Source organism: Tauraco erythrolophus, chromosome 7 (genome assembly GCF_009769465.1).
Source record: "Tauraco erythrolophus isolate bTauEry1 chromosome 7, bTauEry1.pri, whole genome shotgun sequence".
Classification (NCBI taxonomy): domain Eukaryota; kingdom Metazoa; phylum Chordata; class Aves; order Musophagiformes; family Musophagidae; genus Tauraco; species Tauraco erythrolophus.
In genome coordinates this window covers 36327279-36349622 of record NC_141471.1, presented here as the reverse complement: position 1 = coordinate 36349622, position 22344 = coordinate 36327279, and the positions used below count along the sequence as shown (strand labels likewise).

General features: G+C 40.6%; 1 protein-coding gene across 2 annotated transcripts in view; it reads left to right on the top strand.

Moving 5' to 3' along the window:
- Positions 1 to 369: 369 nt before the first annotated feature.
- IGF2BP3 (insulin like growth factor 2 mRNA binding protein 3) overlaps positions 370 to 22344 on the top strand; it is a 115307-nt gene continuing 93332 nt past the window's right edge. For both annotated transcript variants that reach the window (XM_086614327.1, XM_086614326.1), the window contains exons 1-2: positions 370 to 544; positions 1873 to 1933. In XM_086614327.1, coding sequence (XP_086470453.1) covers positions 370 to 544; positions 1873 to 1933 — 236 coding nt within the window. The remainder of the gene's footprint in view (positions 545 to 1872; positions 1934 to 22344) is intronic.

Below are 22344 nucleotides of genomic sequence, written 5' to 3'. Positions count from 1 at the left end.
GGGCAAGACAAAAAAAGTAGTTTTTTTTTCCCCTTCCCTCCTCCTTTTCCTCTTCTCAGCCCGCCATCCGCGGCCCCGGCGCTGGGTGTTTCCCCCGCGCCCCCCATGCGCCCGGGTAGCACGGCAGGCACTTAGGGCTCCCGTTTGACTACGCTTTTTTTTTTTTTTTTTTTTTTTTTTTTTTTACCCCTTGAGAGAGAGAGGGAGGGACACAAGCTGCAGATCTGATTTTTTTTTTTTCCCTGTTCTCTCTCTCTCTCTCTCTCCTTCCTCCATCGCATTTTGTTTTATTTCCCCCTTCCTCCCCACCTCCTCTCGCAAGACGAGGGTTGCAGCCCACGGTGCGCGCCTCCCCGAGCCGCCAGGAAGATGAACAAGCTCTACATCGGCAACCTCGGCGAGAACGTCAGCCCCCTCGACCTGGAAAGTCTCTTTAAGGACTCCAAGATCCCCTTCTCGGGCCAGTTCCTGGTGAAGACGGGGTACGCCTTCGTAGACTGCCCCGACGAAAGCTGGGCCATGAAGGCCATCGAGGCACTTTCAGGTGAGCGGCCCCTCCGCCCCGCAGCCCCGACGGCTCCCGCCGCCCGCGCTCCTCCTCGGCCGCGGAGCTGCTGCAGCGGCGGGCTGGGCCGCGCCGCCGGCCTCGCGGGAGAGACTGGAGGGGGGGGTGGGGGTGTCCCTGCTACCCTGCCCACCCCCCCCGCCCTTTCGCCCCTAGGTGAGGTGCAAACTTGTTTTCCTAGCGCGGCCGGAGTCGCCCGGCCTTCCCGCGGAGGCTTGCGTGGGGCTTTACTCGGCGGCGGCCCCCCGGGAGGGGCCAGCCCGGCGTGGCGGGGGAGTGGGGCCGGGGAGGGGCGGGAGCCTGGGCCCACGGACCCGCGGAGCGGCGTCTCCCATGTTTTTCCACACCCCAGGGCCAGCACTGCCCGGCCGGGGGCCCTCGCTGCATTGAGGGTGGGGGGGCGGCGGGCGCAGTGAGGCGGAGGCGGGCTGCGGGCGCGGAGCCCTGCGCGGGGCGCGCTGCGCTCCGCGGGGCAGCGGCTGCACACCCCGCCTCGGGCACAGCTGGACACCCACTCCTCCGTCCCCAGCAGCCCCTCGCAGGGGCCGCCTTCCCCCGGAGCGGGCCGGGGCTCCCCGCGGCTTGGCGCAGGCCGCAGGGCTGGGAGCGAGCCGCCGAATTGCCCCAAACTTGGGGGGGGGGGGGAGCCCTGCTCGCCCCCCCCTCGCTGCCTTGCTATTTATTTCGGTTTCTCTTCGCTGCTCTCACGCACCCATCACCGCCTCCAGCAGCGCGCCGGCTCCTGGCCCCGACATCCTGTTTTTGTGTGTTTTTGAAAAAAATAAATTAAAAAACATTTTTTTTTTTCCGCGTGAAGCGGCTTTGCGGAGATCTTGCTGGGAGAGGTTGCCTCGGAAAAGAGGGTCTCGGGCTGTGCTTGGTGTCTGCTTTCGGCTCCCTTCCCGCCCGCTTCCGCGCAGAAAACCGCCCGAAGTTGGAGGCCCGGCGGCGGCGGCGCGGGGGGCGGCGGAGCCCCCGCTCTCCCTCCCCGAACCTGGACCGAGCCCGGCTCCCGCACACGGCATTTCACGGGTCGTTTTGAGATCGGGGCTGGGGCGGAGGAAGGGGCCCCGCCGAGGGCAGCCCCGGCTCCCCCGCGGCAGCGGCTCGGCCCCGGCCGCCGGGCTGTGTCGCCTTCCCGGGCGCAGGGTTCCCGCTTCGCCGGTGCCCGGGTTGCCGATGAATGGGCTAACGTGTTGCGCTCCCGTTTCCTGCTTTACACCCTTGCAAACCCACTCCGGGAGACGGAGAAGCGAGCGACTCACAGCCTCGCTCAAATATTTTCCCCCTTCTGTTCATCTCTGCAGGTAAAGTGGAACTGCATGGGAAACTCATAGAAGTTGAACATTCGGTCCCTAAAAGACAAAGGTAATTTTTTTTTTTCCCTCCCTGCCCTCAGCTACCCAGTGAGAAGCAATTTGAAAAATGCTTAGGTTCGTGTTTCTCTTCCTTGTAGATAAATGGACCGCTTTCTTAAACCCACAGGCGTGCACTCTGTGCTGTCCTTAGAGGTTTTTTAGAATCCGTGTGTTTCTAATGTAGTGTCTTGGCCGGGTAACAGTGGTAGTATATTTTTTTTTTTAAAAAAAAGCCTTTTTGTGGGAGAAGCAAGTTATTATCATCTGATGGCAAATGACTGTGAAGATTTTAAAATTTAAAGTTCCATGAGAAGAGTTAAAATCCGGGTGTTAGCAGGAAATGAAATGTGGTGTTGTGAACTGTATAACGGGCAAGCACATGAGCTTTGCTCCAGCAGCAAAAAGCATCTTGTAAATATACTGGTATACATATTTTTTTGGTCCTGCCATGTTGGAGTCTGCAGCATTTTATAGGCACGTAGTGGAAGTTTCATCTGTATTTGAGAGGATTTTTCATCACTATTTTGTGCTAATCTATAGAAGCAGCAGGAGAATGATTTCTTCCCAATAAGGACAGCATTTATGCATCCTTAATTTCTAAATGCATGTTTAATTTTTGCAAGGTAGTAATTTTGTTGGGCCTCGTGTAAAGAAGCAACACTTGTAATAAAGCAGGGTAGTATTTTTATACTGCCTATAACAATTCAGCCTGCTTCTTTCACAAATATTTAGATTATAGAAAACCTGGCGTGCACTAGAGAGTAAAAGCAAAATAGATCAAACTTTCCACGTGCTTGTTCCTGAACTCCATTATTCAATCTGGGAAGTATGTCTGTGTAACTTTGTTAAAAGGGGCTTCTACTATTTCAAGGCTATTTTGAAAAGTGCAATCTTTTTAAAATAGTTGATTTGAAAAGGTGAATTAGCTGTCTTTATGGACATTGTATCTTGGCATTTTGAGAATTAGATGTTTAATCACTATTTAGTGTTAGAGGAAAGCTTCACTTGAGAAAGTAGGGAGGATTTTTGCCCTACTTAAAGAGGGGGGACACTCCTCTGTGGACCAATTCATGGCACGCTAACCTTTATGGTTATATTTATTTGATACTTTTCCATAGAAATTAATATGCTGTATCTACACTTTCTCATTTATTATGCAAGGTATATGGCTTTGATTTACAGTAGTTTATATTTCAGATATTTTGTGTATATAAAAATACTCTTGTGATGGAATATATTTTTAGATTTAAGGAGAAAATTCCATGGGACATATAAAAATTCATCATTTCCTATCAGTCCCTGTGATAAATAATTTTACTATCATGCTTATTAATCTTAAGCTTGTGCAAGTAATATTCTATTTATGCTGTTGAAAATAAATTCATTGTATTCATATAAAGGTAAATTTAAAATTACTGCTGCACTCCCCCGACTTTTTTAAAAATAATTGTTCAATGTGTTTTGAAGTATTTTTCTGTTCTTTCAGCTGTCAGCTGAAATGGTGTAAAAGTCCATTCTTCATATTGGGTAGCGTGCCTTCATATTTGTCTGTGAATTAACAATTATCAGAAACATGCATCTGTCTGTAACTTGTTGAAAAGAATTCTGCACTGAACTTAAGTACTTTACTAGGCATGCATTGCCTACATATAGGCGTAATATTGAAAAAATTGCAAATGTAATTGTATCAGCATACCCATACTGTTTCTCCCAAAGCCCTTATTTGCTAAAATACTGTTTCATCATGCAGTATCATGTTGGAATGTATCAGATATGGCTCAGCCTTATACTGCTGTTTAACAGAAAATTAAATTGCATTTCTCATAACTGCACTTCCTTCCCCTTTGTTTCTGCTACCCCTCACCCAAAGTCAAATATAGAAAGCCACTTAAAATTCATTCAGTGGCCTCCATATGTGAAAGTGACTCTCTCATTCCTTTTATAGCTGTCTAATACATTTATTTTTTTGGGGAGGGGTCAACAAGTTGGAGATTTTTTCCATGCCTCTAAACATTGCTTACTGGGCGCATATTTAGAGCTGTTAGGTTGGTGCGAAAACGCAGTTTTAAAACGTTGAGTGTTTTGGCCAAACTGGTTATTGAGGTGCTTTCAAAGTAACTTATTTGAAGTCTTTGTATCTTTTTACACAAGGGAAAGGTGTCAGCTGCAGCTGGGGTGGGGGGCGTGTGTGTGCGGCTCACCAGGCCCACCCAGCGCGCGCCGAGGCTGGGGCGCGCGTTCCAGAGAGCCCTGTGCGCTCCAGCCCAAGAGGTACGGTCACAGCAGTGACGCCATTTGAAAAAAAAAAAAAGTGGATGTGTCAAGTCTGTCTTTCAGCCTAAGTGTACGATTAATAGTTTGGTCAAATGATTACTTCATGAGAGCAAAAGTTGTTTTGTAGTGTGTTGAAATTATTCAATCTGCTGTATTGACCTCTGCTGCTGTGACGCTGCTTCATGGAGAGTCCTAGCTCCCCTCCTTACGACCTCCTTAAATACGATTTTTATTTTATTTCATTTTTTTTTAGCAGAGTTCATACGTTATCACTCGCAAAGGTGGTTTGTGGGTATCTTTCTCCAGAGGCGGCTGAGGTGCATGGGAGGAAAGGGTAAGGGTTTGGTAATCCATATCCTTGTCACATAAAGGAAGGTCAAGAGGTGGTGTCAGCTAGGGTTGCTGTAAAGTTGAGCTGAATCCAGAAGACAGTGGAGTGCGCCTGGCTTGTTGTTCAGGGTGAAATTCTTGGGCCCAGTAGTCACTGCATTCCAGCCCTTGCTGGATCTTCAGATTTGAAGTGGGCACACCCAGGTTTGCAAAATTACCTTCCTACCTGCTGCGGAAGGAAGGAAGGAAGGAGAGAGCCCATGTGTGGCTTTTTTCCTCCCCTCCTCCCTGGAAGCATTTAAAAATAGACAAGGGGATATGCTGCAACTGAAAGAAGGGGCCTGATCAAGGTTTCCTTGATGGAAGGGTGGAGAATTATTTTGAGGGAGGTGCAAAGTATTTAATAAGCTCGGAGTAGATTCCTGACTTACTATTGAAATCTCAAGGGAATGCCAAAGGAATGCAGCATTTCTGCATTCAGACCCCTCAACATGGAGGAAGACTATTGCAATATTTGAAGGTTTTGGTCACTTGATGCAGAACTTAAAAAAGGCACTGTAATAATTCTGACTGCCAGTCATGCCCTGTGAGGGAGGGCAGGGCACTGTTAGTTGTGGTGGCTACCCAGATGGGTTTTCTTCTTGCAAAGCAGCAAGGCGGGAGGAGGATGGTGGCAGCCCATCGCCTATGTGCGCCCGTGCCCATGAAACTTGTGGCGCAAGGCTTCGGGTACTACCTCGCCGCAATCCAAGAGCAGCTGGTATCTCACAAGGCGATGTAGGCTGCAATCTGATTATTCAAATGGCCCTGATGTCACTTGTGCGTGATGAGGGGGGGAGGGCAGGCGCTGACTCTGGGCACCTGGGGATGTGCTTGGCGCAGCCTCCCGGCCCTGGCTCCCACCTCCAGGTGGGTTTCCCACCCAGACCTGGTCTGCCACACCTGCTCCTGGGGCCTTCGAGTGCCTGAAATGCTCACAACACCTCAATTGTGGTAATGACAAGGTGTTTTTCTGATTAGAAGGTTAATTCCACCACACTTCCCCCCACTTCCCCCCTCCTTGAGGGCTCTTTGCTGAGGAAAATAAATTCACTACATCTCTTCTGGGAGGTTTGTTTGGGAGAGGAGCAAGAGAACAGGGTGGCAGAGATGCACCTTGTAGGTAATGCTGCCTCGTAAGGAGCTGTGCTATGGGAAGTGCTCTGACCTGCCAGCTGGGCTTCATTCACCTCTAATGCTCAACTATCTGAAGGCTGATTTGAGGAAAAGGGGCCCAAAATCCCTCATGCCACCATTTCTGTTCCAGGGGCGAGTGTTGTGCTGTTGGATGGGCATTGAATTGTGTTGCTAATTTTCAGTATAAATGAGGGTTTGTATCTCGTGGGCTCAAGGTGGTGGGAAACAGCCTCGCCAGGCTAAAGTATGTACAGTGGCTACAATGGTCACAGTTATTAAAAAAAATAATTTAGTGGCATCAATTTCTAGCTTTGCTTCCGTAAATATCAAGCAGAGAGAAACATGCTGAACGTAAGAAGATGTGATAGAAAATATGCCATTTATTAGCCGTATTTGTGCTCTTTTCTGTGGAAAGAGGTGGAGGACCACGCCTGGATCCAAACTAGAACGTTTTCGAGAGTAAAGGGCCAAAATTTTGCATAGCGATTTCAGATTTTTATTCTATTTCCACCTTCATTTTTGCAGATGTGAACAGGAAATTATTTTTTTCTTTCTTTTTTTTTAATATTTGAAAACTTACAATTAGAGTGGAAACAAACCTGGATAGTTGTGGTGATTCCTACATGGACAATGAGTTGTTATGGCAAGAACAGATAATTCTTCACTAACCATATTAACTGTTCTGTTGTTGGAAGTTGAATTTTTATAACTCTTTATACTGTTTGATGATTAGAGAAAAACCCAAACAACAAAACCCTTTCTTGTTGCAGTTTTTAAAAATAAGGTGGAGTACATAAAACAGCTCTAAATGCATGTCCTGAAAGGCTGGTCCTGATCTTTTTGCTATTTTCCCTTTATAGAAGGTGATCTAAGAACATACTTGTAGTGGTCCTTAAATTGTGTGTAGATACAGTAAATTTTGAAAGGCTGGAATAAAAAATAATACTTTGGAAGTGCAATTCAAGGGTAGTAAAATATAATAAGGAAATGTTTAATTTTTTTTCTCCTTTCTCCCCCTCCCCCCAAGCATGGGATAATAACATTTTCCACATTTTTGAGACCTTGAAGGCGGTATTTTTGTAAAATGGGGCTGTGTTCGTTTCAGTTGCTCTTTTAAGTGCAGAGCATAGGACTCTACAGTGCTAGAGTCCGTTTATGGCTTCTGGTTGGCTACTGGGTGGACTTCAAATACTTAGTTTTGACCTGAAAAATTCTTAAATGGCCTGGGATTTACCTACATAACATAAAACATGAAGCTTCCCATGATGGCCATAAGAGAGGGATCCAGGTGGAATTAAAATACACCTAGTACTTAACCACAGACAGGGCTAGCCCTTCAGGGAACCTCACAAAAAAGATTCCTCACTGCTTAAACCTGTTCCTCTCCTTAATATCATCTTAACTTTTAGAATTTTATCCTTCTGTGATTTTTTGGTAACAAATACATAGTGTCATGGAGCACAGTTAAAGACTCTTTTCTGGTGGTTTCATCCTCGTACAAGCCCAGTGAGACTGGCACAGGGTAATATTAATGTGGTGTTTTTTTTCTTGTAATTTAAGAGTCAAAATTTATTATTGGAATTTGATTATTCAGAATCTGTAAATAGAGAATGAGTGCAAAAATGAAATGCTCTAAAATCGTAAGGAAGAAGGCTAACTTTTCATGTTTTATAGAGGGAGAGGAATGGGTAGCAAAGTTTGAATAGGATTGGTTCACTTTGCGATGTTGAGGTTCTTTATGTAGGCTCAGAGTGCTTCAATATGATTCTTTTTTAATGTGTATTCTCATTTTGTTTTCATACACAAAATGCTTATCTGCACATTAGTCCATTCTTTATCTTGAATGATGCAGAGTGTAGAATTATATGGCGAGTTATATGCTAATTACTGTTGAAAGCTAAGATAAAACCGTAACTTTTCCTTATTTTGTCTAGAAATGTGACGTTGTTACCAGAAATACTTGTGTGTTGTTTTATAGTTTCAGTCTGAGGCTTCCATTCTTATCTTTCTTTTTCCTTTTTTTTTTCCTTCCCCTAGGCATGTCAAGCACTTGTATGCTTTTCCATCCTGAGTCTTTGCTGTATGAGTCTTACGTTTGCTGTCTAAATAAAGAAAATATTATTGAACATGCCATCCAAAATCTCCCCAGGTGTCTGGGTTTGGGGTACGCTGGGGAGATCAGTAAGCCCAGTGCTTACTGCTGCTACCCAGTCTCTCTGGGCACGTTCATCTGTGTGGGTACTTCAGTGGCAGTTGTTCCTTCTCATCATGTGAAATAAGTAATTTGGCTTTGAAAAGTTTCTGTATGACAGCAAGAGCTCCCATGTTGGTTTGGGACGAATTTCAGATAATTAACAAAAAAATGTATTATTGTATTCTCTCCTGGTTTTGCTCCTTTCCAGATCTGCGATATTGGTTTGTGAATGTGTTGGAAGATGCACACGTTTAACTAAGAAGAAAATCTTGTTGTTTGTAGTTGAATACTTAGCAAATAAAGTGTGTTACTAGGGTCAATATTAGGGTAAATGTTAAAATACTGTACATGGAACGGCAATAAGAATGGGGTCAAAAAAGGTGATGTTTTTATTTTTTTTTCCTGCAAGTGTACTGAATTTTCAAAATGGAAAATTATATTAAATTATAATATTAATTGCTATTTTGCTGAAGTGTATTATCATGGCAACCAGCATAAGAGAAACCTGTAGTATAAAAGCTGTTTCCTGTGCAGTGTAACCTTAGTAGCAATGTGTCTTCCCTATTGCCTGCCTCTTCATGGTACAGTGGAATCAGCGTCAACTAAACCCACCCTTTTGCAAATCTGGATGGAAAACTGCTTTTAACAGGTAAAATGAGGCATTCTGTGATTTTAATTGTTCAAATTTGGATAAGAGCACAGATAAAAATGTGTCAAAGAAGGGTCTGACTCTTCCTGGGTACGGGACTAGGTATTGAAACAAAACTATCTTGAAATGAAAGGTCTTCAGATGGAAGGGCTTTACTCTATTTTAATTTTTTTTGTATCTTGATGATTTTGTGACTGTAGTATAATTGGTGAGACGTAAAGCAGAGAAGTGTTTCAAAGAGAATGTGGATGTATATATGTCTCTGTGTGTATATATAGGTACACACACATGTGTTTTAAAAGATATTACCGTAAAATAATTTGCAGTTTAAGAAGAAACCAGCTAAAAATATCTGGAGAATTTATAAAAATAGTAAGGTGTGTTTTTTTTTCTTTGCTAGTACTAGTACACTTGAATACAACTAGAGCTGAATGTTCATTTTTGAAAGATTAACTTTCATGCTCAACTGAACTTTAGGAACGCTATTTTAAAATACGTAGTCTACACCATGTGTTTAATACCTTTTTCCCCTTTGTGAAAATAGCAGTGCTTTATTGTTTTGGTAAATTGATTTTATTTTTAAATGTTAAATGTACAGGTCTTGTACATTGTTTTCCCTCAAAAATGGAGCTTGTTTCACCTTAATGGAGACTTAAATATTCAACGCAGAAAACAAAATTCCAGTTAGAGGGAATTCTATTCTGTGTGAACAAAAATTTCTTTCGGGGGGGAAAAAAAAAATTCTTGAGTTATTAGTTGGGTTGACAATTACTTATTTTCCTGAAAATTTATGTTAAACAGCGGTTAGAGATGAAGTAAAAATCTTGCTGTGTTTGGATTTGGAACGATCTGTTAAATATCTAGCATGCATGGATCAAGGTGGGACTCTAATTTTCTAGGAAGAAGCAGGTCAGGAGGGCTAGCTATGAGAAAGAGGGCGGGGGGGAAAAACCCAGCTTCGAGTGAGTTGTGCTATGCAGTTGCTCTGTACAGCTTTCATCCTGGGGCCTGATCCTGTGTGCTCGCAGCCCCTTCTCCCCTGCCCTCGGAAGAAGTCCTCAGCGTGCTGCGGAGAGGCTCTTGGGAAACCGAGTTTGCAAAACAGCTCTAGCTTTGACAGGGAAGATGCACATACCATCTAGCAAAGGCAAAAGATACAAGTGCTTTTGTTTTTTTGAAAAACACAGTAGATTTAAAGCACTTACAGAACAGATCATCCAGACATTTATTTTCAGTGGTAGAATGGATTAATTGGTTTATACGTGTAGGGGAGATTCTCTCTGTGATGGTGGCTTCCTGGTTATTGTGGAAGAATGGTTCAATTTTTCCTCCTACACTTAGAGTAAAGATTTCAAATAATATCTCTTTCGGACAGTACTTGATCGGTAGGATGTTTGAGGAATTTAGGTAGTAGTTTAATCCAAGATAATAGACTACACTTAAAATGTCAATGATGTCTTGTCTGTTTCCTGATGTGAATTAAAATTGCGATAAGCATGCTTTAAATGATTTTCCAGTGAAAGTTTTGTGGCAACTTTAAGCAGGTAATGGTTAGGAAAAAAAAAGTCTGTCTTGGAATATTGATAATAATTTTGAAATAGTTTTTAGTTTTTCAGATGAGTTTGCTAATTGTGTGCTGGCTTACACAGGTTCCCCTTGCCATTGAGGTGCCGGTCTGTTACAGATGCGTACTGCTGTGCTGTAAAGAGCACATGGGTCTTTCCCACCGAGGAAACTAGATCCCTGAATGAACCACACATCTTTCTTTGAGAAAAACCAGTGCTCTGGTGTGCAGAGGGAGCTATTTGCCAGGGTTAAGTGAGAGGGATTCAGTGCTAAGTGTCGTTTAGTGGTATTGATCGCAGTGGGTGCTGGTGCTGATCAACAACAAGAGTTCTAATACGGCGAGCTTTGCATTAACAGAAGATCGGTTATTTAAGCAAGTTACAGGTGGTGGTGGTCAGTAGTGTAACAGTGACAGAAGGCTGAAAACTGGCATTGCTAATCAAGAGATGCTCCTTTTGACCCCAACAGAATGCTAATATATCTCAATATTTGTTTGTTACCTGATTGTGTGAACTTGGCACCTGCACAGAAATCTTTAGTGTAGGGTACTTTTAAGAAGTGTGCAGCTTTCAGGGATGATAGATGCTTAAAACTGTCTACAAATTCAGATTCTTTCAATTTCAAACACATACTAAGAGATGGTGAGTATGTAGTTTAATGCGAAGGAATTGGAGGATCCTAGGGTACAGCACAGGTATTTTAATTGTTTCTAATAATCTGTACAAAATACATGAGAAATGGACAACTCTTAAAGCCAGAGCAGAGATTTATTTTTTTTTAAATATTGTATACTCATTAAATTTGTTTTCAGAGCTTAATGCTAGTGCTCGGTAGCAGTGGTGTAAAATTGTTCTTATCCTGCTAATACTGGTTCACTTGAAGATGCACCAAAATGCTTATTCTATTAAATTATTTCTCTTAAAAACAAAAACACCACTCCCCCCAAAAAAACCAAACACCTCACATAAAGTTATGATAGTCAAAAAGTAGGGACTCTTATTTATGAAATACCAAGTTTGTTTCTCAGTGATGGTCTGAGTATTAATAGCAAATGGTGAGGTCCTGTTCTATTTGGTAACTTGTTTTGAATTGCTGTCTGTTTTACTTGCATTAACAATGTGTTTGCTTAGAGTGAGTTACATATGTATATTTAGAAGGTTTTATTTTTTTCTGTTATGCAGTTGAGAGGGAATTTTTATAAATAATGTGATTTCTACCCTTTTTTCTACCCTGGTGCTCTCTTAAACAAAAAGTGACTATTAACATGTAAACGTACCCCAAATTCTGCATGTAACACAGAACTGTAAACTTTAGGTAAAAGTTGTGGAGTACACACTGTGCAACTGGACTTGATGACAGTTGTTCAATTAAAAGCAAATCATAAGCAAAATTATCTTTTCAAGTATGTAGCATGTGCTTAACACACACAAAGTTGAAGCTACCCATCACTCTTTGATAGTAACCTTGGGAAAAGATTTGGAAGATTTCTTTTTATAGTTGTAGAGCCCTTCAAGCTTTTGGATTGAGTTAAAGATTGCTTTATCTTTGTGTTTGATTAGCTTCAGTAAAATCGCAAAACTGCGTTCACTTGCTGTGGTTGGCTTTTGCCTGCCTCTGTGGCAAAGAACTAGCTTATGTACATTGCTTCTCTTCCTGGCCCTTTCGCTCACATCACCTGGTCCACACAGTTCACTTACTATGACTGTTACTGGTTTTGCATATGTTGGATTAGATTCAGCATCTTAACATGAAAATGCCACTTCTGAATGCATGAACGGCAGCACAGATCCAGCATTGCGCGTGTGGTTACGTCAGTGCCCCGCTGCACAGCAGTGCTGTGTTTTGTACGGCAGCTCTTCAAAATGGCTTTTCAAATGAAAGTTCAAGACATCTTAACTTTTTAGCTGTATGTTGGTGGAAATCACATGTGGTTCTGTATTCCAGAAAGCCACTCTTTCACGTAGTTCTGACTTGTGTCACCGGGTGTATCATTTTGGGTGGTACCCTTTTAAAACAAATAAAAAAGGGGGGAAAAAAGGCAAGGCATGGAAAAGTCTGTCCAAAACTTAGTCATGTTTCACCACGATGAAGCCCTGCAAGTTCCTGAGGAAGAAACGGCATTTGAGCAGTGATAGTTCTCTGGAGATGACTGTGGTGTGTCTCCTACCTGGAGAGACTTGAGCTGGATGAGGAGAGCTTTGCCTGGTTTTGAGGGGGCTGAACAGGTGCCCTGACCTGTTTCTTTTCCCTCTAACATCCAGCTCTATGAACTTTCCTTGCACTCTGTGGATAACATACATGTGGTTACAAACTATTAAGGCACGTCTTTGAGGTTTCGGGGAGGAGAGGGAGGGAGTGATTGCTTTGTTTTGAGGCTTTTGGTAACTCCAGCTCTGGTTGCTACTGGTAGCTGTCTCTTACTGTGCAGTCCAGTACTGGCAAGAAGCTGGTGCCAGCATAGTTTGAAATGAGCTGCGTTTTTGGGGGGTTGATGGTGGTGGAGATGAATGAAGAAGACATATGAACAGTAATGTTAGCAGAAAATGATCAGTAACTCCTAAAGAAGGATCATTTCTTTTTGCGGTTGAATATTTATCTTATCATAGTCTTCCTTATCTCTTTTGGTTGTGTGTGTGGGTTTTTTTTTTAAATTTGTTATTTTTAGTTTTCTCCTGCTCTTTATTTCTTTATTCTTCTTAAATGCTCAATTGTTGGGCATATCTATATGCAGATTAAACAGTTGAATTTCAAAGCTTTGAAAGGCTTATTTAAACTATGTGAAGCTATGCTCTCAGGTAAAAGCAACTTGATCTACTAGCGGGGTCAGGTACCACCTAATTTAGGTACTGGATGATTGTTAACAAATCAGTACTGGATGACTGTAAAAAGAAGATAGCAATTACTGCCTTGGAATGATAATACGTTTGCTCATTTGTATACAAACTAAATTTGAAGTAACTAACTGCTAAATAATTTATTAAATTTGGTCAAAATTATCATCATCATTCATATGAACTTGTTCCTAATCTTGATTTTTAAATATCTAGCAAAATGTTACACATTCAAAAACTACAAATTGCTAAATGCAAATAACCTTGAAGTTAATGATGATTAACTTGTAAATTACACTTACGAATTAGGTGGTGAGCTGTAGCATGATACAGGCCTTTTCTCTGCTTTGAAACTAGCTGATCCAAATTTAAAATTTTCCTCAGTTTAATACAAAGTGAACTAAAATAGTATAAATGTCGAATGCTACCCTATGTAAAGAGTGCGCTTTACAGTGCAGAAACGCAAACTTTATTTTTCCTTCTCTGATCATAAGAGGGTATTTAAATCTACAGTGACAGTGGAAAAAAGCCAATCCTTGCTGCGATCTTCATCACCAAAATAAGCACTATATTCTATGTTTTCTGTGAAAAAGGAAGTGGGAAATAATGGGGTTATTTAAAAGGTGATAGTGGCTATCCTAGAATTGCTTTATATGCCACTTTTTAAAGTCATGGCAGCTTTTTTATAGTATTATGAAATCAGGGAGAAATTATTAAATATTAACTGTAAAGGCTACTAAAGAAAATACACTCACATCTTTTATATAAGTGATTTTTCAATATAACTTACCTTTGAAAGAAATCATAACATTGAAATGTTGCAAAGTTTAAAATCTGAACAATTGAACTTTAGTTGTGGAATTTTCCAGTTGAACAGAATGAAATGATACTCTGAGGCTTTCATCAAGGCCTGGTATGAAAGCTCAGGAATTCCTTTCGTATATTCTACTATGTAAGCACGTGAGTAGTAATCAAAGCTGTTATGACAAAACACAGAAGATGACTGTTTTATTAATTCTTCAAAATGAAGTTTAATGAAAGATATAATTAAGAGTATTTCTATTAAGTAAATATAAAAAGTGTCAAGAAAGACTTTACACACAAGCTGTGATGCTTTAACTATGCCAGTACAACATTTTTACTGTGAATGTGGATTTGCTAGTTTAGATGTACTTCTCCTGACCAAAATTATTGCACTATAGAAATGGTGAAAATAAGCTCTGCAGACCTACGCTAATCTTTACATGCGTGTTATCACTTTACAAATTCAACTTAAAATATGTCAATCAAAAAGTTACATTTTTTTTCCTGTAATTTGTCTTTAGATCAAAACATACTGTAGAAAATATTGTGTATGTGTACAAAGTGTGTGTATGATTTAGGTCTATGAACTGGCTGAAAAATGGTGCATTCTGCACTTTGAGGACATAAAACTTTTTGAGGGGAGAGTACACAGTTGCTCTAAATAACGTAACCTTTTGCCTTAAGAAGAGGTAAGAAATAACTTATTTGGTGCTATTCTACTCACATAATTTTTGTGTAATTGAATGGGTTTTCATTTTTGGGGTAGAGCTCTTTAGAGAAAATTACTTAAAAGAGAATAATATCTGAAAATCATAAGCCTAATTTGTTTTCTTTGCAAGTAATTCAAGTATAGACAAAGCAATGTCTTTTTAATTCTGCATCTGTGACATTCTGCATAAAAATGAAGTCAAACAGAGCGGTCACCTTCTATGACTTTTGGGTTTTGACAGGGCAAGGGAAAAGAAGGAAAAATAGTTGGTGATGATAGTGCAAAATCTACACATCCTAGCACTCCTCTGATAGAAGTGTTATATCTCATCTGCTTTAGGTCACTTCATAAGTTTAAGACCCACATGGAATTGCCATTAGCAAGGACCAGCACTTGAGTGCTATTTCTTCTTGTGGGTATTTGAGTAGTTCAACAAAGTGTGCTAGTTAAATAATTACTAGAGCATCAAAGTGAGAATTGGTATCTGTGTGGGGTCTTAGTTATTGTGTCCATCGGTTTACACTTTAAAAGTTTCTGCTTTTTTTAAAACTTTTTACTTGTGTGAATAAGGTTTATTGTACGGAATCCTTTGAGATGGAAGAACTCATTTATTTTAAAGGAAAAATAATAGAAAATGTACTGTAAATTTGACATTTCTTCTGTTGTAAAACTGGTGAAGTATTAATTCTGTTTAATCTATTCCTGTTGGTGTGGTCTAGAAGACTTAAGAGAAGCTGTTCGTCTTGCCAGTGCTTTTTAAACTTTTCTTGGTTTGTCTTGAGATTGAAAAGTGGAAAGTAGTAATGAGGAAATAGATTCTTTAAAAACAAAACAAAAGAACAACCCTTGGTAGACTAACTGCAGGTCTTTGTTAGACTTTGCTGAAACATCAGGTGAGCATAGTATATATCTTAAATACTCAGTTATCACATCAATGTAAAGCTGTCTTCTTCTGAAGTTGAGTAACACATGTATTTATGAAAAAAGTAATAAAAATGGAAGTTTCAGCCAGAATGGATGCAGAGTGAAAGCCGTGCATACATGTGCATATACATACACACACGTGCACTAAGTTCTTGAAGAGTAGCTATCAACACTGGAAAGAGCCTAAAATGTATGGCTGTATACTTGAAAGTGTGGATTTACTCTATGCTTCTGTTTACTCTACTTTTAGTTTATTTTGTTCTTTTAAGCATCAGGACTTTATTAATATTTTTAGATATTATTATATAAACAGTTGTCTAAATGAAGTCGTTTGCCCTTGTTAATATCCTTTTATATCATGGAAGAGACTTGAAAAATACTAGCAAGCCTGTGTGTTAGCTGAAGTTTACCTATACACTTAAAATCAGACTAAGCAAGATTTTTCATTTTTGCTAGTTATAGCATGTAAACTTTTTAAAGTTAGATGGTGCTTTCATCAGCACAAGTGTTTCAGTCTTTCCATTTTACAGACCCCTCAGGAATCTTTGTTTGCTGAGATCATTTTAGGAATTGGACATTAATTTGTGTCACTTTTTGTAAAGTAGGCTGAGAGAGGCAGCAAACAGGCTTTTCTTTAAAAAAAAAACAAAATCTGTGTGGTGAACCAGTGAGGCAATGGAGAAATACATTCTGGGATGGGTTCCTGAACTATCCTAACACCTATCACGTCGCTTGCTTTATGCCCTGAAGTAGCTTGCTTTCAACATGGAAGGTTTAAATCAGATTCATAGCAAAAAAAGTAGCAAATAGAGGTTTCTTATTCTCTCAGCCTAAGTAACAGAGATCTTGCAATTACATGCTGAGCGTATAGGCTGAGCAACTCCTGCTATTTTACTTCAAGCCTAATTTTTCCTTCCCCTCCATCCCCTAAACAAGAACTGAATCTGGCTGTTTAATCTGGACCATACAGTGAACTTAAACTCAATATTAACAACCTTAGTTTCACCTGAGCCTGACCTGAAAGGGACCAGAATGGGTTAGACTCCCTGTCTATAGCTGTGATGTAAGGAATTTGGAAAGCATTTCCCACGTTCTCTGCAAACGCAGGCTTATGGTTGAGCAAGTTGGTGTTAGCAGCATAATGGCTACAGAGTTTGTTTGTGAACGCTGCTAATTTTGATATTTCGATCTGAGAAGGATGAATCACTGAGCTATTGTTAAGACAAGTTCTAATCTGGTGACATACCTCCCATATAAAAAAAAATGCCAAAACTTTTACGTTGTACATGATATCTGTGTCACTTACTTCCGTTGGGTTTCTAACTGGTGTGTAAACTTCTGTGGAGTAAGTGATGGTAGCAAGGAAGACAGGCAAAATAAAAGCGCTGTGAGGGTATATCCAGCAGCTGTTTTGTGAACAAAGTATCTTGTTGGCTTTTTAGTTATTCAAGTCTTGGTACTCTTTTTTTTCTTCAGAAATGACACTCAACTATCTTACACCCTTTCTTCTTCCTCCTTGGGGTCTCTAAAAGGAGCTGAATTCACTGTTTTTTCTTTTTTAAAAATCCATCTTTTCATTTCCTTATCTAGAGCTCACCAGCCCCTACCTTGGCCTACCTTGGCCATGTGTTGCAGAGACATCATATGCAAGTTTGAGTCTAGAGCTGCTTCTTACAGCTGATGTAAAACTTCACAGTTAGTTTGTAACGGAAATATTGACTGCTTCAATTAGCAGCCCCTGTGGGCACTAGGAAAACAGGTGAAGGGAGAAAAGAAGCCTTCAGCTATTTTGATGGCTGACAGAAAGGAGATGTGGGGAGGAGAAAGATAAAAGTTGAGTGTTGTGTCCTGTCATTAGATTATTAGTTCATACCAGTTAGGATTTTAAACAGACAATTTTTTTCCAAGTTTAGAAGCACTTTTGCATTTAAAGATGTTATTTTCAGTCTTTCGTATACCTCCTGAATGTTTTTACTATTATCCACATCCTAGTTAATTGCAAGTTAGTGGGGGGGTGGGGTGGGAGAATAAATGGCAAGTGACCATAGCTCTAAAATGTTTGGTCAACAAAATCAGCTGTACAATTGTTTAAGGAATACAGACCCCCTGCTCTGAGGAGGGAAAGAGAGAAACTGTGGCATTTAGAAAAAAAACTCAAACACCTCCCCTAACAAACACAGGAAAAAAACCCCAAACCCAAAAAAACTAAAACCAACCCAAACAAAAAACTGTTTCATTTTCTCCAAAGAGTTTTGACATGAGGGAAGAGAAAAGGCCTGAAATGTCAGAAGCCACAAAGGTAGATTAAAGCTCATTTTTCTAAAGGATATTGGGACTTCACATTACATTTAAAGCAGTGCTTAATTCTTTAATTAAAAAAACCCCCACACAAATCTGAACAGCCCTCTCTCATTAACAACACCTGGAAAACGAAAGATTTTTTTAAATGAGGAATTCAACATTAATACGGTAATGGCAGAATCTTTAGAATTTTCTTTTTAAAATGTCTTTATGGACCACTCAAGGGAATTTACAAATAATGAATATAAGCTTTTAGTATAATTAGTGATGCGAGGAATTGTCAAACTGAAATCCTGAAGCAAATGGTAATAGGTGAAAGCCTACTACTGGCTAATCTACATAAACATAAGAACTACAGTCAGGCTTACATTGGTTGATTTACTTATTTTTGTATGATGTAACTTGGATGTGCCAATATAAATTTTCTGGTTGTGCTTCTTGAGCTACCATACCCTGTCCACACATACCTAGTTGCTTTCAGTGTATTTGAGTTTATCTTGCAAGGAGCACAGGCCCGTGCCCCATCGTTTGGCTGGTGGATGTAAGGAGCGGAGCTGTGCCAGTGTACTGTCCCTGTGGACAGCTTTTTCTCATTGTTTGTCCTGGTGGACGGTAGTAAGCAAATCCAGTGTTTCACAGGCATTGGTAGGAAATTTGATCATCAGCACAGAGGGATCTGTGAGATAATCCAAGAGCCAGTTTTTCATCTTGAATGCTGAGATAATACACCTCTCCAAAACATCTGCTTTGGTAGGTTGTATGTGCAGGATGAAAGGGGAAAAGTGTTAGGAGCTAACAGTTGTGTTGTGAGCTTTGAGAAAATTTCTTTGTCTAAGTTTTATGGAAAAATCCTTATTCTGAGTGGTAATACAGAGTGCTTTTAAATCCAGATCTGGGGTTAAATAATGAGGCAACACAAAGAGAAGTATTGCTGCAGTTTGCCTGTGGCTTAGCCAAGCTTTGTCTGCTTGAATTGCTGAATTGGGTCTGAAATCGGAGCCATAACATTTCCTCTTCAAGCATTCTGCTGTCCAGATCAGTGTGGTTAAAAAAAAAAAAGTGGTGATGTTTGTAATAAGTCATTATTTGAAATGGTTCTCCTTTCTTTTGTAGGTAAGGCATCCAGGTGAACTTTGTTTTACAAGCTAGTGGCTTGATTTGATAAAATACAGTAACTGTGTCATCAGTGTGCCTTGTAATACACACTAGAAATTATTTACCTTCTAATGGAAGTGATATAAAAGCTCCTTTTGTCACTTTACTGAACTTGAGTGGATTTTTAAGAGAAATTCTGTGTACTGTCTCTTTAGGCAGGGAATGTGACCCTTTGCTTTTGTACTTACCAGAACTACTTCTTCGGAAGAAGCAAATTGAGATACATAATTGTGTGTGTGCGTACACATATGTAATTTTATATATATAAAAAGACGGCTTAGAATGCACATTCAATAAGCTTTATTTGGATGGACTTGTTAGGATTTATTAGGTGCTTTCAGGAATCAAATGTTCAAGAACTTAAAAAGAGTGAAAAGATTGCTTAAACCCACGGAGTTTCAATGTGAAGTCAGGAGGTGGCAGAGACTGCAGCACCTCTCACAGGACAAGCTTCATCTGTACCGTTACCCACATGTGCCATGAAGAAAATAAGAACCACCTCCCTTACCTTGTAACTAAAAAGCTGCTTCTGCTTTTTTCCCCAACGACGTCAATATAACATGAGAGTTAAGGATATTTTATTTTGTCCTGTAAATCTGCTTCCCCGCCTCGTGACTAGAAGAGCATTAAAAACACTGATTCACTCTGTTGTGATCAAGCATCTGCTGCTTGAAGCAACCTGAGGGGGAGAAACTAATAAACTCTGTGTGTGGGGGTAGCTTTCTGTGTTGGGTTTTTCTTGCCTGTTTTTATTTTGCTGGCTGCAGAGTAAACATTAAGACACCTCTTCCCCTTTCCCGATAAATTCAGTTGATCACCTTCAGTTTTTCATTTGGCTATAGGAGTCGCTAACTTTGTTTCTACGGCTGTTCGCCTCAGGACTTTTTATATGGAAGTTGTTTCTTGCTCTATGGCATTAGACACAGTCCATAGTGGGTGTTTTGTTGTGTGGGTTTTTTTTTTTTAAATGTTTCTTCTCTTCTCCAGCTGTCTGTTAAGTTTTTGCTGTCGAAGTAAGCTTGAGAAATGGTGGTCTTTGTCTTCATGCTGCTTTTTGGAGCTCAGAGGGGAAAAGGGTTGTTTCGGTGAGCAAGTCTGGGTTTTCAGGGGCATCACACGTAGCTGTCAGAGCTGGAGACTACACACTTTGAGGCAGCACAGGGGAGTAACAACACGCGGTGCAGGTGGGTATTGGCATACTCTGCATCTGTGCTGTTGATGTGAGATGCCAAGGCTTTTTCCAGGCAACCAGCATAGCAGATCGTACCTAGAATGGATGAAATGTGTAAGTGCTTGCTCTTTGCATGTTCCTAAGAGTGGAAAAGGTAGACCATTTACTTTCTATCCCATAGGTATTGAGTTCAAACAATTGAATGGACTAACATTGTCGATGTTCACTTTATCTCCTTTCAAACATGTTTAACTCTTTTCCACAGACTCCTCTTCAAAAAGCTCAGGTTTGTGCTGTGTGGGTTTCAGGTGTTAATGTTGTGTGTAGCTCATATGGCTTCTGAAACAGGAGCATTACATGGAGTTATTGTTGAGAAATGGGAAATAAGGAGCAGAAGGCAGCAGGTCTCGGGAGTGGGGGGATGGTGAGAAGGGTCTGATACGACAGTGTGGAAGTGCAGTCACTGTGATACTTGTGTGTATGCCCCCTTCTGAAACAGTGAAATTTTGATACACCATGAGATACTTTTGCTCACAGTCCTAAATTTTTGTATGATACTTTATTATTCTTTGCTTTATAATTGTTTATCTTCTATTTTTTAAAATTATTGTCCCTAAAGGGGAGGTGCAGGTCTTACGTGATTTGCCTTTGCTAAATGTCACATAAAGCTTACAGTGAGATTGTATTTGCAAGTGAAAGCATATAGTGAGAGTTTATTGAGTGTAGGGGTATGAAAATGGACAATATTTGAAACTTTTTTAACCTAAGAGGATTTTGATAGGTTGGAAAAAAAGACTATAGGGAGGGCAGAGAGAGAAGGAAAGAGTACATCTAAAAGAAAAAGAACGCTGAAATTGTCAGTGTTCTTCTTCCCACCTCCCACCATCTTTTCCCCAAGACATGTTCAGTATAATTTCATATCTGTGGAGGGTTCTTGTGGGTCAGGAGCATTGAGTGTCCCTGCACATGTGTTCTTTGTGTTTACATATGAGACATTACCCCTTCAGAGATCACTGGGGTGGCTTTTAGTAAATTATCCATCTTTATGGTATTTTACCATTTCTGTCTCCATGCACACATGTAGCACAAATACGATGCTTTCCTTGTGAAGGAGTGCATAGACATCTTTTTGTTTTGCCTGCTTTCAGTATTGCAGAGATATCCGTGTCCCCTGAACACAAGGCTCCATGTGACAACATCCCTAGAATAAATATGCTGACCTGTAGTCATTGGCAGTGACTTGAAGTAACTGAATTAAGTTACCTGCATAATACCTGAAAAGAAGAATTAGAATGTGTGCAATTCCTCAAAAGAAAAGTAAATTATTGCCAAATAATAGCATATGGACTAACTCTATACAGAAGCTGGAGAAGTCTGTTTTATTCTTAATAAAAGGTGTTTTGGGTGTCTTTGAAAAAGAGAAACAAGAGGAAGTACCTGTTCGCATATTGTGAGCTATAGGTAACTTTCAAAAAACTTTGTATGGTATGGAGCACAAACATAATTTACCCAGTCTTTTTTTTCTAGCTGAAAATAGTTGATGTCTATTTGCAATGCCTATTTAGAATGGAAGAAATTAATTAAGAAATCTGCTTGAACTGGAAAAAGTGCATACACAAGGCTTACATGGGTCACATTGGTGAGATGTGCTGGCAATGTTTTACTAAGACTTTATTAAGGCTAGGCGAGCTATATGTTAAATGAAACTATTGTAGTAGAATACTTCATAGAATTTTAAAAGACTATTTCTTGTTTTACACACCTGGTATGACTGCAAGTAGTTGTAAAGTAACAAAACAAGATAATTTCAAAACAAAATAAAACAAAACCCTTTGTGGCTTTATACTGCCTGGGATGTGATAGTGACAGGAGCTCTGTATATACCATACTTTGCTGAAGAAAATAGAGTTATGAGGAGGATGGAAAGCACCCTAAAAGACCTGACATTATCTGAGATGGGAGAGCTCTTCTAGGAGGATGCTCCTGTATTTTTCTTTCCTTTCCCCACCTGTTGTGTCGAGTTTTGTCCCTGAGCTAAAACCTGCTTTCTGAAGTCAGAACCCATCCTCGTGGAAGTTGTTGCTGCTCTGGTAAATTCAGTCAGACCCAGCTTTGTCCCTTACTCTTTACTCTACATTTGCGTTTGGTTTGGGATTTTTCTTGAAGTTGGGAGCTGATTCTCCCTGGGTTCACATGCATGCAGTAGAGGTGACTGCAGATCATTAATGCTGCCCTGCAGCGAGGAGCTGTATGGGGCTGTCAAAACGCAGGAGATGGGCAGGAGCAGTGCTGTCTCCGAGCAGGAGCTGCACAGGTTATTGCAGTTTGGAGGATATC